At 45.1% G+C, this 14354-nt stretch overlaps 1 protein-coding gene across 4 annotated transcripts in view; it reads left to right on the top strand.

Annotated features, from left to right (window-relative positions):
* TSC22D1 (TSC22 domain family member 1) overlaps positions 1–13627 on the top strand; it is a 93989-nt gene extending 80362 nt beyond the window's left edge. For 2 of the 4 annotated variants that reach the window (XM_082058930.1, XM_082058929.1), the window contains 2 exons: positions 10938–10989; positions 12208–13627. In XM_082058930.1, coding sequence (XP_081915056.1) covers positions 10938–10989; positions 12208–12465 — 310 coding nt within the window. In that variant the 3' untranslated portion in view covers positions 12466–13627. Of the gene's footprint in view, positions 1–10183; positions 10504–10937; positions 10990–12207 lie in introns of those variants that run through there. The other 2 variants (XM_082058932.1, XM_082058933.1) reach the window with 2 other exon arrangements.
* The last annotated feature ends 727 nt before the right edge of the window (positions 13628–14354 follow it).

Below are 14354 nucleotides of genomic sequence, written 5' to 3'. Positions count from 1 at the left end.
AGTCTTTGTGCTACTGGAGAGCTGTCTGGGCTCCAAGCAGCTGGAAAGGGTGATTACATGGGTGTGCAGCAGCTCCTGCTTCTCTTGGAGTGCAGACCACTGGTTGGTGGCCATGTCCACCTGAGATCCGTTGTATATCAGCACATCTCCATTTTCATACTGAACAGTGTTGTAGCATCCTCCATATTTCTTTTTGAAACTTGGTTGGAAACACCGAAGATGTGAGCCTGGGGAAAAACAAATCAGGGGATGCTTCAGCCTCTTGAGTATGGTGTCAGCTGGAAGAAGGGAGTGCTGGGTGTACCTGCTTGCTCTCGGGATGGCTGAAATGGGCTGTAGTTGGTTAAAATACAGGAATGATACTGAAGGCAGGGACAAAACCTTCAGTCTTGCACTGTTATATTTAGGTCACCTCTATCAGAATTCCAGTAACTTCAGATTGTTTAAAGCATACCTTAGTGAAAAGCATTTAGTTTCTATCTGATGGTATCAAGGGATAGAAAACCCACTGTAGTTATAAGCTAGTCCTTCTTATAGTTTTTAAAAGTCAGACTTTAATTCATCATGAGATAATTATTAGATGGACACTAATATGAAAAATTGAACCAAAAATCTAACAGCTCCTGAAACCTGGTATTTTTTCTGTTTAAAGATATTTTTTCACTCAAGTTAAATTGCATCTCGGTCCTTCCAGGATCCTTTCAAGAACCTTGACATCTTTCAGTTTATCAGTATAAGTAAATAACCCCCAGCCCCAGTCTTTGAATCCATTTGATTGGTCTTTTGGATGCATTTCAGTTTATCAACAGCTTGTTTTAAAATGCTGAGCTCTTCAGAAATGGGGCTGAAAAACAGGTTTGGGCAAACTAATTCAAGGCAGGAGCCTATCTCAGTTGCGCCAGTGCTACCCTGTGACTCAAACATTCACTTGCAAATATTTTGTTTATAGCTGTCCTGATTGCTTGTACTCTGCTGATTGATGTTACCTACCTGCAATTAGCAGTAGCTGGAAAGAGTCAGAGAGGAATTCCCCCAGTCAGTACCTTGTGTGGGAGCTGGTGATGCCTCCCTGGATGGGAGGCCGCCTGGGGTGGTTTTTGTTAGAGGTGACCTGTCCTCTGTGCTTGGTGGGACACTGCAGCACTGGGGGCTTTAAATCCTCTGTCTCAACAAGGTTGTTTTTTTAATTTTCTCCTTCCTAGAACTTGACAGCAGTGTGGCCACTCACTGTGTCGGTGCTGTAGAAAAATGGGCATCTGGGCTAACACCCCGCGTGAGAATGAGGAAACGCACCTGGGAGCTGTTTTGGACTCCCATGCGTTACTAAGTGGGTTACTCATCTCAGACTTCTTATACTGGAATTGGTTGGGTTTTGTTTTTGTAGGGGTTTTGTTTTGTTTTGAGGTTGTTTTTTTTAAGCCGCAAAGGTTCAAGGTGTCATCTTAATGACAGTGGTTTCTGGAGGATGAGGTAATTGTTTTCGAGAAGTACCAGGTGCCTGACACAGTATATACATGAGCTCAGACCTTGTTTTTGGACTCTTGTAACGGCTAATGAAACATATTTTAGGTGGATATCCACCAGCAAACAGGCATCAGCAGTATGAGGGAATAGTCTGGGCTGCTTCATAAACAGGATGCCACTCATAAATTTAGCCAGCTCTGCATAAAGACAATTACTTGGTTATTGAATAGGTATGAAATAATACGCTGGAATCTTCCCTTCACAAGTTGTGTTTTAAAAGATTATAAGTGTATCTTCTGCTGTTTGCAAAATGCCTGGCTCAAGGGGTGACTTAAATGTCCGTGGTGGCCACCACAGACCTGACAGTCTTGAGGTACTTGCTGTTCGCAAGCTAGAAGATGCAGTCCTGTGGGAAATGAGGGATTTCTACTGCCTGGGGTTCCTTTAGAGGGAGCAGTAGGGTACTGAGGAGGGCTGAAATCTCACTTTTGAAGGAGAACCAGGATTTTAGGATGTACAGGCCTTCTGGAGGTGACGTGGACCCATGCCAGCCATTTGTACTCTCTGGCCTAGAAGGTGCTCTGGTGACATGTTTAAAGTATGCTGAGCCAGCATATCTGTTCTGACTGTTCTCTTTGGTTTGCAGTGTGGCAGAGTTACAGGAATTAAGTGTTGTGCCAAAGTGGGTAATGTATCTCTAAAGCCATAAGGCATAGTCAGGTCAGGTTTAAATATCTATTTATCTCTCTTTAGGTAATTTTTAAGTACACCTCATTTCATAGTCTTATATACTTTCCCAGGTATCTTGCATTCTGTTTCAAAATGGTATTGCTTTACAATTTCTTCCTTCAGCAAGGAGAGAGTAAATGTTTTTTACGTAGATATACTCTGTTGGGATTTCTGCGATTGTGAGTCAGCAGGTTTTGTGTCTCTTAAATCACTAAAGCTATGCTTAGATTAAGAAACCTGGGAATATTTTCTCACTCCAGGGTCTAGCTGTACCTGGTACTCAATGCCGTAGCAAGTTGAAGCACAGGCATACATCAGGTTCCTTTCAGGTCCTTGTTTCCACAGCAAGAGTTTTGGGGGAAAAGGGAGCACAGGCTGGGTAGGAAATCGTCCAGCAAATACCTGGTTTGGTGGTTGATAAAGGGGAGATGGACTTTGGGATACACCACACTGTGCAATCACCTCCTCTGGTGAATCAGGTCACATTCTTATGTGTTTCTGGAAATTCCCCACACGCTTCCTGAATGGGTAGAGGTACATGGGGGTTGATTTCTTCAAATGAAAGTTTCCATTCAGGTATAAAAATACCTTTAAATACATTAGAGTGAATTCCGCCTGTTAAAGAGCACTTCTGCTTGGATGGAACAGCAAGCCTTGAATTTTATCTAGATTTTTTAGGAAGTCACCAAAAGGTGGTAGACTGTGGGTTGAGGCAGAACTGAAGTAGAGTGTTTTGACCACTCAGAAATTAGGAAATATGGTATCACAAATTTGTGTAATGCACATGCATTAGAGCCAGATGAGTTAATCTGAAGATCATTTACCTACTTGTTCATTGGTGTTGCTAAAATGTTTGAAGCCATTTGTCAGTGATTGCAAAGAGAATTAAATTGAAGGAGTGCAAATGGACGCTTGGATGGAGGTCTGTTGTCTTGCGGGTTTTGCCAAAGAAGAAAAGTAGCATTGAAACTTCACTTCATTGTCTTTATTCTACCACACATATAAGTGAGCTGCAGACTTATTTAACAGAATGGCCTTAAAAATGTTTCTGCACAACAGGGTGGTAACGAGTGATGTGCCGCCTCAAAAGCCAAGTAGTGAAAGACCTTCCTTCTTGTTCATGGCAGATTGGGTTCCACCTCCTTGCTGCTCCATTCCTGCACTGTGGTCTTGTGTTTTATGTACTTTCCTCCTTTGATCATCACTGACTGTTTTTAATAATTTCTGTAGAAGCTAGAGTAGGGAACTTTATTCCCATCTTCCTGAAGACCATGGAACAATGCTGGTTAAGGATTTCTTCCTAGCAACTTTGAGTTGACTTCTAGTAGGATATACTTCTGTGGGAAGTACAGGCTTAATTTCCAGTGTTGAATTGAAATGTGACCATCAAAGGGAAAATGATAATCAGTGTATGCCATCTGTTATGCCATATAAATAATTTCTTAATAAGTGTGACTAAATTACTAGCTGATCCAAGATTTCCAATATAGTTTCAAGGGGAACAATTAGTAAAAGGAGACAAGGTGGGAAAAGAGGAAGGAAGGGATTAATGGGCATAGGCTTTACAGGGGGCTGGGGACAGGGGAAATGAACAGAGTTGAAATTCTCCGTTCCTCTCCTTCCACAATTAGTACCGGTCATTAAAACTGTATTCCCATTTTGTGTGACTTCATGTGACTTTCCTACAGCCTTGAGGAAACAGATGATATTGGGAGTTTAAAAAGAACAATAAAAGATTACCCTTCTCAGTTACAGGTTAAGTGGGCTAGTTTTTAATTTGATTACTAAATCCCACTATGTGCTATCAAGATAAGGTGGGGTGGGCGAGTGTCAACCACTGTCTGTCCTTGGGCTGTTGGCCCCCTGCATCAGAGATGCTGTTCAGTGTAGAGAACTTCAGCTTTCCAAATGTGTGTCATGTCACTGCACCAAACCACTTCCTATACTCGCTATGTTTCTTTTGTTATGTTAGGTGTAACTTGAAATGCTCCAGTGACTCTCTTGTCTCTCCTTTTCATTTAATTTTGGAGTAGGTGGTTGAAAAATCTGATGTTTACAGTTAGAACAAGTGGAATTAAATGCTCGTGTAAGTGGGCTTTACTCTGAGGTGTTCTTAGCTTTGAAAAAGGCACTGCCTATGAAAGCTACTTGTAAGACCAGGAAAATGAATGCTCTTTTTATGAGTTAAATGTAAAATCATTTAAACCCAATTTCATTTTGCAGAAAGGAAAAATGAATTTCAGCTTCATGCTTCGGGTAGTAACACTTAAAAATTGTAACATCACTTTCGTACATATGCTGTTTTATGGCACTAAATGTTTTTTCTCCCCTTCCATCCTGGGGACAGTGACAGCATGCTGAGTGAAGTCATTTACCACTTTCTGGAGGAAATAAAATCAATTTCTGGCTCAGATGTCTCACTGAAAACTTTCAGGATGCCAACACGGTTGGTTGATCTTTTCCCACTTGCAGTCCATGATCAAAGGTGGCTCATGGGATACTGGGGAGGGCTTCACTTTTAATGGAGTTACATATTTTACACTTACTCATTTGAAGCTTGGATATGAAATTAGGGAAGCCTGTGTTTCCCAAACTATATGTTACTGCAAATATGTAACCCTTTAAATTTGAGTGGTGTTGCATCTGGATGCAATTTCAGGTTTTGAGGTAGGGTAGGCCTCATTTGACTCTATGAGGAGACTTTGAATCTCACTGAATGTGCCCAGAACAGGGCCCTTCATCCCAGTCTGGTTGCTACATGGTCATCTACGGATGGTCTCAGGGAAGGGGATGCCACATGCACCTCTCCAAGCATCAGAATTGCTTTAAGATGGCTTGTATCTGCTTTCAGAGTTCTCTCTGCCTAGTGAAGAGTGGATTATCTCTGTATCTGACTATATCCAAGTGCTTGACACAGACCTTATGATTTATTTTGCCCACATTAAAATTGGTAGGATCATTATAATTCTCATTAAAAACAACTGGGATTGACTTAGCAATTAGTTGCCTGTAAAAGAGAAAAAGGATATTCTCAGAGGAGACAGTGAGAACTGCTCCTTGTTTGTCTTTTGATCTTACATGGTTATCTTCTTGCTTTTAAATGCAGCTTTCTGTCTCCTCTGCAGAGTGCACAGCATGATACTTCTGTGTATGCATTGTCATTAGAGATACTGTCAGGTTATTTCCAGAACCCCAGCGGGCTGTATGTATTCTTTCCACTGAATATTTATTTAGTTATGCTTGCACATCTGGCCGAAAAAAAAAATAAATACAAATATAGTACTTTATTTCACTAGCATCTTGCTTAGCTTTCATTTTTATCTGTTTTTCATGGAACTGAAAACCACTTCCTAGCAAAACAAATTATAGATGCAAATAACTTTTCTCTGGGGGAGGATAAATACACATTTAGGAAAACTGACAGAGTAATATCTGGTAGCAAGAGGTTCCTGAGTTTGGTGATAGTTCATAAATTGAAATATGCAGAATTGAAACTAGAAATAAAGTACATTTTAGCCTTTAGAGCTGAGCAGTACATTCTTAAAGGCTTATGTTCTTTAAACCAGAATACTAAATACAAGTTTGGGGCTGGAAAAGGAAGTTGGCTGAGACTGTGATCTTTATTTGGACTATCTGAATGTGATCTTTTTTCTTTTTTCCCTAGTATGTTAAAAAAAATAATTATGACTGTGGGAAAAGAAAATCATTGAGTAGTACAAGATAGGCTTATCTTGTACCTTTGCCGAGATGAAGAGGAAAAAAAAAAACCAACCAAAATCTCATGGCCTATTGAAATAAATAGTCTTCCAGTCCTTGACGTCAACTGCAGCCAGAGTCCTCTTTAGGTTGGTTGTTGGCTTGGAGTAATTCTGCATAAGTTTGATACTGGGAGGTTGCTGTCAATACACAAATAGTTTTGAATTTATGAATTTTAAGGCAGAATAGTGCTTTGCCATTTATTGATCATTTTTAGGTGCCAAGTGAAATGTAAATTCAGATGTCATGTAGAATCTCATTACTGTAGTCTTTTATGGAGTAATTAACAGCTTTTTTTATGTTGTTGTTAACCTCTTCTGTACTTTGTAGTTGAAGCCACAGGATCTGAGCCTGTCTATAGTGTAAAGCAAGAGTGTGCTGTAACAAATTGTTGTTTTCTAGTTTCTGGTGTGGTCTCATTGCAACATAGTCAAAAGACAAGATTTATTTTAAATTCAGGAGATGCTTGTAGGGCTTTTTAATGTTGGCATCTAAAGGGAGCAAGTTACTTGAAAGATACATTTTTAACACGCACACAGAAATATGCCAAACCAGACTTGCATAGAGGCAAAGTGAATCTGTGCCACAGCTTCCCTCATTATGTGCTGAAGATGAAAAGCACTTTTTTTTCAAGTGCTTAGCATGATTAAATTGAGACAAGAGGGAATTATTTAGTGGGAGAAACATGGTGTTTAAGAAGTGAAACACTACAAAAGGTGAAACGTGCTAAAATGTCTCTGACTACTGTATATGTTTCAACTTCAGCAGTTAATTTATTTAAGGATCAAAGATGCTGGTGAACTACTTGGCTAGCGCTATTGTATTCTGCTCTGCTCGGTTCTCAGTAACTCTGTCAAGTCTTTTTCTATTGCTTTATGCAGTTTGTGAACACCTGGGGTGCTCCATGGATGTGCAGGTTTCCAAAGCGTGTCACCCTCCGTGTAAGGAGACTCCCAACAAATGTCCCCCCCCATGGCCCATCCAGGGCTAACAGGGGCATGAATTGGTCCAGCACAGTGCAAGCCCAGAAATAGGGAATTCTGCAGCCTTTTCTCACCTCTGCTCCCAGAAATGCAAAATTGGAAGCTTTTGCAAGAGTCGGATATCGTGTAGTGTCTGTTAATGAGGTGTTAAAAGCGATGGTTAGAAGGTTTTGAGTGACAGGGTACTCTTCTTGACTCCCTTCTAGGGAGGTTGTAAGGGAGGGTGAATCAAAACTGCATAATGGGGGGGAAGTAGGTGTTGAATGTCGTGGTAGAAGAGGCAGGAGGGGAGACTAAGCAATGAGCAAGCAAGGGGAAATGGAGTTTGGAGGATTATTTTCCTTAGATGCTTTTATTTCATAAATTAGACTTTATTTAGATTTTATTTTAAATTGTATTGTTTTATTTTTGCATAAATGAAGTTTTAGTTAATTTTTTAAAAGCAACAGCGAAGCCCCAACCTTTAAATACGGAGTTGAGTGTCTGTCCCTGCCAGGCAGATGAGAGTGTGAGGTGAATGTCAGAGGTTAGTGATGCTCCCTCAGTGCTCCGTTTTGGGGATGAAAGTGATACATGTCATGTTTTTTCATTTCCTAGATGATCTGAGAGCTCAAAGCTTTCTCAGCCATCAAGAGACACTTATGGTTTGCTTTTTTTTATAGGGCGGGCAAAGCACAACATGCATATTAATGTGTAGTCCTACTTATGCAGCTGGCAGCTTTCTGTTGAATCACAACTCATCTCGTAGGCATCTAAAAATAAATGAAGGAATTTGCTAAAAGCCCACTGAAGCTAATGGAAGATGGTTAATGACTTTACTGGGAATTGGATTTAGGAGCATATCTGTATCTCTTCATGAAGATGTATTAATATAGACTAAAGAGGGGGAAGTTATTTATTGCTAATTTAGTCTGAGAATCATATCATTTTTCTGTCATAAGTGGATTAATGGCATTTAATAATTGACGATCCTTATGCCAGCACTAACAATCATCCTGGAGAACATCCATGAGTTTTATTTTTTTAATGTATAAATGAAAAGACATGCAAATGTTTGTTGTCTATCCTGCAAGAGCAAAGCAAGTGTTTCAAGGGTATGTCTGTTCAGGCATGTGTGTTTGTGATCTTGAGTTATTTTGTAAGGATCTAATTAACAGAGATAGGACTTCTCACTTTTTATACCTAACCTGATGTTTTCTGATTAAGAGCTTCAGGGTACTGAGGTTGCCCCTGAGCTTCGTTTTTGTAAACTCTGGTGTCCCAAGTAACTGCCATGGTGAGGAGTAATTTGAGACATTACTGATTTCCAAGCCCAAACCATTCATAAAACATTAATTTAGATCAACTCTAGGACAGGAGCTGATACAGATTCCAGTACAGATGATGTGCTTTTGGAGCTGTTTATTAAATTGCTCACTTGATCACTGAATATGATGAGTACCATCGTGTGCAGTCAACTAACCTCTGCAAAGAAAGTGGTTAGTTGAAGGGTACACACAATATAATGGTTACTGATGTTTGTACATCAGGACGTGGGAAGCTGGAGCCTGATGCATATGTTTGAATGTGTTGCTTCTAATTTACTTGCTGTTACATTTGCAAGTCAATACAGGCAAGGAGTTTTTTTTTTTAAAAAAAGCTTCCTTTAATTTTCAGCCTGTTAGGCAATATTCTGTGCAATTTCCCCAGGTACCCAGAGGGCAAGGTGAGCTGTGCCCTTGTGGGATGTGCATCGTATGTGGTACCCGGAAAGCGGCTACGAGGACCTGTTATTCTTAAATGTGACCTCTCTCGTGAATAGGATTAGTTTGTACTACTCTGCTGGCATTATTGAATGAAAGAATAGTAGACTAGGACAACATAAATAAACTAAGAAGGATGATGCAGATACGCAAACGCTAAATTTAGCTTTAAGATGATTATTCTGTGCCTCCTGGCTTTCCTGCTTCGCTGGGAGCAACACCTGTGACATATATGTGACTTATAGTTCTTGGAGAAGTGTGCCGTAGAGAATTGAAGAGGGTTTTGGGTTTATTTTTGTGCCCTTAAGTCATGTAATGCCTGGTGAAAGTGCTGGTCTAGAAAATAGTGTTTTTAGAGGTTGGTTATTTCTTGTGGCAGTATTTTGTGGTGGTATAATTTGGCCCTGGGTCTCCTGAAGCGTTAATGGTAGAGAGGATCATTTGGACTGGCTGTGACTGCAGTGGTTGTGTTCCATGGCACACAAGAGGAGCATAAAACATTTGCTGAGAAATACACCACAGTTAGGTGGGAGAAGGATTTTGCTTAAATTATTAATGCATGTGCTGCAACTTTTAAGACTGTAAGTGATGTATGGTACAGTACAATCTAAAAATGAGGGAATAGGCATTTCCCCTGTTACTGTAAAAGAACATCAGCTGGCTTGTTAGAAATCTGCAGGTTTGTGCTGTGTGTGGTTTTTGTGGATGATTTCATGGGTGAATATTTTTTTTTTTTTATGAATGGCTTTATAGGCCAGTAAGACCTGTATATAAGGGATAAACAGGGATCGTGGGAGTGTGAAGCAGTTTGCTCTGCTGTGGGCATCAGTGTGTGCATGTGTATCCTGCGTTTACCGCCTTTCACAGACGAAGCGGGTACGGGTTTTATTCTCCGAGACCAAAACTTGCCGCGCCGGGGGCAGCGCGCCCGTCTCGGTCCGGGCCGAGGCGGTGGTCCCGGGCGGGTGTCTCTCTCCCGGCGCGGGGGGCGGGCAGCCGTGGGAGCCGGGGCTGGTCGTTACTGGGCGGCGCTGCCGGCTGCCGAGAGGTGGCGGTGTCGGCGCGGCCACGGGCGGCCCCTCGGCGGCGCGGCCGCGCTCCCGCCGGCGGCGGCTGGCAGCCCGCCGGGCCGCGCTGGGCTTCCCCGCCGCTCCACGGCTCCTGCTATATTATTAGTGTGTATATATATATATATATATATACTTATATATATATATATATATTGTTTTTTAATTCCCTCTCCGTTCTTGCAGGTGAGCATCGGTACGGTGAGCCGCGCTCCGGCACTGTGCGTGTCAGGGTTTCGCGGGTATGGGGGGGCAGAGTGAGCCCTCCCACGCGTGCGGGGCCGTCCCGCGTGGGCGCTGCGGGGCGGGCAGGGCTCTGCCGGTCCGGGGGGGGGCGCTGCGCGGGGTGGGGGAGCGCTCCTAATGAGATGCGATGGGGGCGGGGCCCGAGTGCGGCGTAGCCAATGGGCGGTGGCGCCGCCGCATAAATTATGGGGGGTGGCGGGATGTCCAGGTTTTGTGCGGCGCGGCGGAGCGCTGACCTCGGAGCTGGCCGAGCGCAGCCCCGCGCCCCGCAGGGTCCCGCCGCACGGCCCCGCCGCCGCCCGGCGGAGCTGCCCCGCCGCCCGGAGCTCCCGCACACGTCCGGAGAGAGGGAGACCTGATTTCTCCGGGGAGCGTTTCTGGCCGCGATTGCATGAATGCCCAATGTTGTAGACCAGTGGCAATGGATCTAGGAGTTTATCAACTAAGACACTTCTCGATTTCTTTTTTATCGTCCTTGCTGGGCACCGATAACTCGTCCCTGAGGCTCGACAGTAGGTAAATAAGTGTTGTGTCCGAGGGGCCGTGCCGGCGCGGCGGTAGCGGGGCAGGTGAACGCCGGGCTGGCTCCTTTGTCCGGGGAAGCCGCAGCGGCGGCACCGGGCGCCCGCCTCGCCTCCCGGGGGGCGATGCCGTCCCCGGCGCGGAGCGCTTCTGCCGCAGCCTGCAATTAAGCTCCATCTTCGTGGTCTGCTGGGAGGGCGGGGGGGGAAATGTCGGGATATCTGATCCGGCTGCGGGCGGGGGTTCGGGGCGGCTTCACAGGTTGCTTTGCTGCATTGGAGCATCCCGGTGAGGCGGCGGCAGCGGCAGGGCAGCGTGAGGATGACTTTCTCAGCCAACTAGCTACCAATGCCCGCGTCTCTTGGCTTTTAAATAATTCAGCCGCTGCTAATGTATGTTTTTTTTTTCTCTCTCTTTCTTTCTCGCAGCTCCTCTGGTGCAAGCGTGGTAGCTATCGACAACAAAATCGAGCAAGCGATGGTACGTACCGATTGGGGCATAAAACCTTGTTGATGTTTGAAGCAGTAAACAATATCGGGATGCGGCGGGCGATGGTTAACCCGTGCGCGAACGCGTTTTTCTAGCGGGGCCGGGGAGGGAGGGGGAAGCACGGCTTTGGTTTGGGTTTGTTTTGTTTTTTGTTAGTTGTCGTTTTATTGATCAAAGGCTTGCAGAGGGGAGGAATGCGCTCGTTTCTCTATCGATGCCGGGCAGGGAATGACGGCATTGCTTTCGGCTCCTGCCTCTCCAAACGATTGATCTCGGCTCCATGCAGCGGGGGAGGGGCGCTGCTGGGGCAGAAAGCATTTGTTTGTGAGGTTTTACCCCTGCAAGAGGGAGGTATTTTGGAGTACTTTTATTTTTTTTAACTCCTCCAAGCGCATCCCACTCCGGGACACCCCTGCCAAACGGGTGCATCGCCCGCGGGCTGCAGCCACAAGCGTCCTCTGCCTCTGTGCCTTTCTCCCGGGCGTCTCGGTGCGCGGGAACGGCAGCAGCCCCTCGGGGGCCGCCGGGCCGGCCCCCGCCCTGCCCCCGGCGCGGTGCCGCCGCGCTGCGCCTGGGGCCCGGCCGCCCTTTGTTACTGGAGCGGTGCCTGGAGCCGCTCTCACGGGAGGCTCTGCCGACTGTTGCTAGGCAAACTGCGAGCCTTTAACTCCCGGCTATAAATAACTCGGTCGCTCATTGGCCGGGCCGCGCTCTGACGTCAGCCGCGGCCGCGCAGGGCCGGCGGGAGGGAGGGAAATGCGGCAACCTGCGCTGAGAACTGGCTGCAGCCGGTGCGCGGGGGGCGGGGCCTGCCTCCGGGGGCGGGGCTTAGCGCGGGGGGCGGGGTCTGCTGCGCGCCCCGGGGCCGCACGTGTGCGACACCCACACCCCCCACCCCAATTCACGGTGCCATCCCCGTGCGACACCCACACCCCCTCAATTCCCGGTGCCGTCCCCGGCTGGGGCGACCGGGCTCTGTCAGCTGCTGGCCGCTGCGAGGGAGCGCTTTGCCCTGCCCCAGTCCCTCTGCTGAAGGGCTGCTGGCCGCGGGTCTGGCCCAGGGGGCTTGTGGCCCTCCTTGGGATGCTTCTCTGTGCCAAGCAGGGCTGGGTTTGCACCAGCTCGCTGCATCCCCAGCTGAGCAGGGTGGGAGCCCCTGACTGGCATGGGGCTGCTTTCCTAATGCGTATGCTCTCCTCTGCTTTTCAGGATCTGGTGAAGAGTCACTTGATGTATGCGGTAAGGGAGGAGGTGGAGGTCCTCAAAGAGCAAATCAAAGAGCTGATAGAGAAGAACTCCCAGCTGGAACAAGAAAACACTCTGCTAAAAACACTTGCCAGCCCGGAACAGCTCGCCCAGTTCCAAGCACAGCTGCAGACTGGTTCCCCGCCTTCCTCTTCCCAGTCACAAGGGACAACGCAGCAGCCTGCTCAGCCGGCATCACAGGGGTCAGGGCCTTCAGCGTAGCTCAAGATGTCATTGCCGTCGTGATCGCTGGCCTCTGGACTGCCCAGAGCAAGAAGGACTAGCGGGAATCCGCCGCAGCCACCCTTCATCCATTTCAATGCACATTGTAACCCAGACTAAGGACTCCACGCCCTGCACTCATCAGGAGGGGCTTCTCCCCCCCGTGAATTACGCACTCATCTGTCTCTCTCTTTCCTCCCTTTCCCCCTTTGGCTTGAAGGAGTCTTTGTTCTTAGGTTGATTGAGTAAAATAAACTTCTTCCAGAGAATTAGCACAAGTTCACTGGGGACTTGAGCAGCTTCTGCAAATGGCTGAGAAACGAAGCTGCATGCCTGAATTTTTCTGGTTTGTTTTTTAAATCTTCCACTCATCCAGTGATAAAACTGATACAAGTGCTTTTCAAGCTTGGAAATATGAAGAAATAGACTGGAGTAAAAAGCGATGGCTCAATCCCCCGTAGTGCACTGGGGTTCCAAAGTGAGGACTGGTGCATAGGATCTAAGGAACAGGGAGAAAGGTAAATTCAGTGTTTAACACTTAATTGTCACCTGAAACCTTAAGTGCAAATATTTGCACCGTTTTCTGAAGCAGTGGACAGGTGCATAAAGCTGTATTATATATAGAAAGCAGGTAGGTGACGTACAGTTGGGTCATAGGATAATTACAATGAAGGTTATTTGCCTACTGTATATTTGTGTATTTAGTGTAATTACTTTGTAAAATAGAAAACTGTAACTATTTAGGTTGTACAGATTGAAGTTTAGTTGTTTCATTGGCTGATCTGAAGAAGTTTGGAAAGTTGTTTTTTTTTTATGCTACATAAATAAGAATGCACCTACGCAACTGTTCAGAATTTGGCAGATTTATGCTGTTTGTGTAACTTCTGAAGTTCCCTGGCTGCTGATTATCTTGAAGTAAATCTTTGTTCATTGTAGTTTGGTTCCAGACAGGAAAAACCACTCCAAAAATTATCAAACTCTGCTAGCAAAGAATTTAAAAAAGAAAAAAAAAATCAATTTCCCAGTATGGATTTTTTGCATATGATCTGTATAGTAGTATGCATATGTTTTTGTGCATGTTCTCTAAACAGTTGTAACACGTCAATGTATTTAACTGTTGCACTTGTCAACTTTCAATAAAGCATACAATGTTGATAAATCACTGTTTGTATATTGTACTAATGTTAACTGCAGTCACTTCCAACATGTTGCAATGCAGTTTTACATGAGCAGGGAGGTCAGGAAGTGTAGGTCTGGGTGCAAGATCCTCTTTGTTGGCTTCAGAGCTCTAGTTTCAGCCAAAAAATGCAGCTCCTGCTTTCCACTGTTTCTTAAAAATGCAGCAAGTGTGAAGTCAAATTAAGGGGGAATTGGGGGCCTGACTAAGAGCAAAGCTCCTTGTTTTGGTCCAGTCTTGTGAAGTCAGGACTGTTGTGTGGTTCTATACATTGAGTAGGAGATAAGCAGGAGCCCATGCTGGCAGCAGCTCTGACACGCTTAATTTGGGGTGACAAAGGCAGGGAGCGTTACTGCTGCCCCAGCAGGTCAGCTGTGGCATTGCCTTCTCCCGAAAAATGCCAGTTATGAGACCAGGCTGAAATCTCCATGTCCAAAAGTTTATTGCTTTCACCTCTATAGCTCTTACCTTGATTAGTTCTTCTTATTTCTTTTTTTTTTTTTTTTTTTTTTTTTTTTGTGAGTTGAAATTGTGTAAACTTGTGTTATTTCTGCCTTGTGAAAGTGTTGAGGAGAATTCCCAGTCCCGTGCAAAGATAGAGCTGTTTCCCTTCAGTTTGGAAAAATAATTTTATCCTTTTTAGTCGTGATAATTAAAATATAACCAAATCTAAACCTATGAACTTCCAGATGAAAGACTATAGATAGCGTGT

This window comes from Streptopelia decaocto (assembly GCF_964273445.1).
Source record: "Streptopelia decaocto genome assembly, chromosome: 1".
Taxonomy (NCBI): domain Eukaryota; kingdom Metazoa; phylum Chordata; class Aves; order Columbiformes; family Columbidae; genus Streptopelia; species Streptopelia decaocto.
This window is presented reverse-complemented; position numbering and strand designations above follow the sequence as displayed.